Below are 2266 nucleotides of genomic sequence, written 5' to 3'. Positions count from 1 at the left end.
TATCTACTTTGTATTAGGAATGCAGATACTAAAATATATAGGAAATGATCCTTGTTCTCAAGGTCTGCAGGGCAATTATCATAAACCTAGTAAGAATGTAATAATAGAAGGAATAGTTAGGGTGCAGAGGGAGCAAGAGGGGGGACACCTAACTTTGCTGAGGATAAGGATATGGTATGGGCCTAAGAAGGTCGATTTTACCGAACAAGAAACAGGTAAATATTTAAACTGAAATATATTTTCTAATTTTTTTTTAATCATAAAAGTAATATAGTCTCATAAAGCCATTGGAACATACAAAAAATATAAAGAATAAAATAAACCATCTATTGAAAGAAGCTGTTATTTTACTGACATTTCCTTTGACTGCATATAGTATTTATAAAATGGAAATCATAGTGATACACAATTTGATATCTTTTTCTACTTAATTTATTAGGAAAATTTAATTATTAATAGTCCTTGAAATCATACTTATGAAATGGCATCATATGAAATCACTTCATTCACTTATTCAGGTAGGACTATGAAAGACTGCTTTTTCTAATAATAGAATCTCATTGATTAAGAAATAATTACAAAACATATCTTAATGGAGATTAAAACATGAGTTTCTTTTAATGATCCAAGCAAGAGCCTATTCAACTCTTGAGATATGACAAGCTAAATGCTTACCATGTGTGAGGTGATCAGTGAACTTTGCTTAGAGAGCTCATCTATTATTACTGACTAGAAAACATTCTGAGCTAGAAACAGGATTTAGGAAGCTGCATTGAATGTCCCTGCTTCACTTATGCCACTTAGTTGCTTGTATACTTGAGATTATTAGTTAAGTGTGGTAGTAGGTAAGATCTCTGGTTCATGAGAATCTGATTTGACAATCCAATCCTTTGTTTTAGCTAACCCCTAAATCCCAACTAGGTACCTCTAATGAAGCTAAATTGTAAACATGATTTGGATCAGAGTCCCATGTGCAAACCTCTTATTCCAGCCCCACATCTAAATCTTGGAACTCAATCATCTCATCCAGCCAGCTGCTAGGAACATGATTATATCCTGTTCATGGAATCATGATTGAGAGGATGAAGGGATAGGACCTGTTGTACCAGAGCTCAGGTAGGTCCAAGAAAACAAGAGGTCATTAATACTAATGAATAGTGACTTGATCCATTTGATCTCCATCCACTAATCAAATAATAACAATGGATACCATTCATGACTACATTAGCTGCTTCTTTCCTCTGGCAACAACCACACTGTGAGAGGGCACAGGCCAGGCTGAGGGACCCCTCCCATCCCCAGTGCACAAATTTTGTGCACTGGGCCTCTAGTGTTGAATAATATTGGTGAGAGTGGACATCCTTGTCTTGTTCCTGATCTTAGAGGAAAAGCTTTCAGTTTATCACCATTAAGTATGATATTAGCTGGCCTTTATTATTCCTTCTATTCCTATTTTACTGAATGTTTTAATCATAAATGGATGTTGTATCTTATCAAATACTTTTTCTGCATCAATTGATAAGATCATATGAGATATCTATATATATATAAAAGCCAGTGACCGGAATGCTGGAATGACTGGAATGGCCAGTTGCTATGATGGCCACCGCGGCCAGCAGACCGCCCGATCGAGGGGGGTGGGGACGGCCAGCCAACCTCCTGTGGACCCTCCCCTCAGCTGGCCCTGGCCCTGATTGGCCTCTCCCACCCCAATTGAGGGCAGATGGCCGGCCAACCCCCCCATGGCACCACCCGGGGCCGCCTCAACCCCCATTTGTCACCCCCACTCCAATCAGGGCAGGGCCACTGGCCAACCACCCATAGCCCCTCCCCCAGACCAGTGGCCCCTATCAGCCCCCTCCACCCCAATTGGGGGTGGGGCCCGCCGGCCAGTTGCCCACAGCCCCTCCCCCCAGCAAGCCCGGCCCTGATTGGGCCCCTATCAGGGCCTCAGGGGCAGGGCTGACTGGCCAACCACCCATGACTTCTCCCCCAGGCCGCTGGCCCCCGATCAGCCCCCCACCCCATTTGGAGGTGGGGCTGGCCAGTCCACCACCCATAGACCCTTACCACAACCGGTCCCACCCCTGATCAGCCCCCATGACCCTGATTGGCCCGTGACCAGCTCTGTCCCTGATTGCCTTCCCACATACCAATCGGGGGTGAGGCTGGCCGGCCAACCTCCCATGGCCCCTTGTCCGGCCGCTGACCCCCAATCGGCCCCCCACCCAATTTGGGCATGGGGCTGGCTGGCCTGCCACCCACA

General features: G+C 45.1%; 1 protein-coding gene across 3 annotated transcripts in view; it reads left to right on the top strand.

Annotated features, from left to right (window-relative positions):
* The window catches only part of NSUN3 (NOP2/Sun RNA methyltransferase family member 3), a 77657-nt gene that overhangs the window by 49623 nt on the left and 25768 nt on the right, over positions 1-2266 (top strand). The window contains exon 6 of one of the 3 annotated variants that reach the window (XM_006767256.2): positions 900-1112. The exons of the other annotated variants lie outside the window; for them this stretch is intronic. Coding sequence (XP_006767319.1) covers positions 900-903 — 4 coding nt within the window. The 3' untranslated portion in view covers positions 904-1112. Of the gene's footprint in view, positions 1-899; positions 1113-2266 lie in introns of those variants that run through there. 3 annotated transcript variants of the gene reach the window in all.

Source organism: Myotis davidii, unplaced genomic scaffold, assembly GCF_000327345.1.
Source record: "Myotis davidii unplaced genomic scaffold, ASM32734v1 scaffold482, whole genome shotgun sequence".
NCBI lineage: Eukaryota > Metazoa > Chordata > Mammalia > Chiroptera > Vespertilionidae > Myotis > Myotis davidii.
Note: the sequence above shows the minus strand (reverse complement) of the source record. Positions and strands in the feature narration are given on the sequence as shown.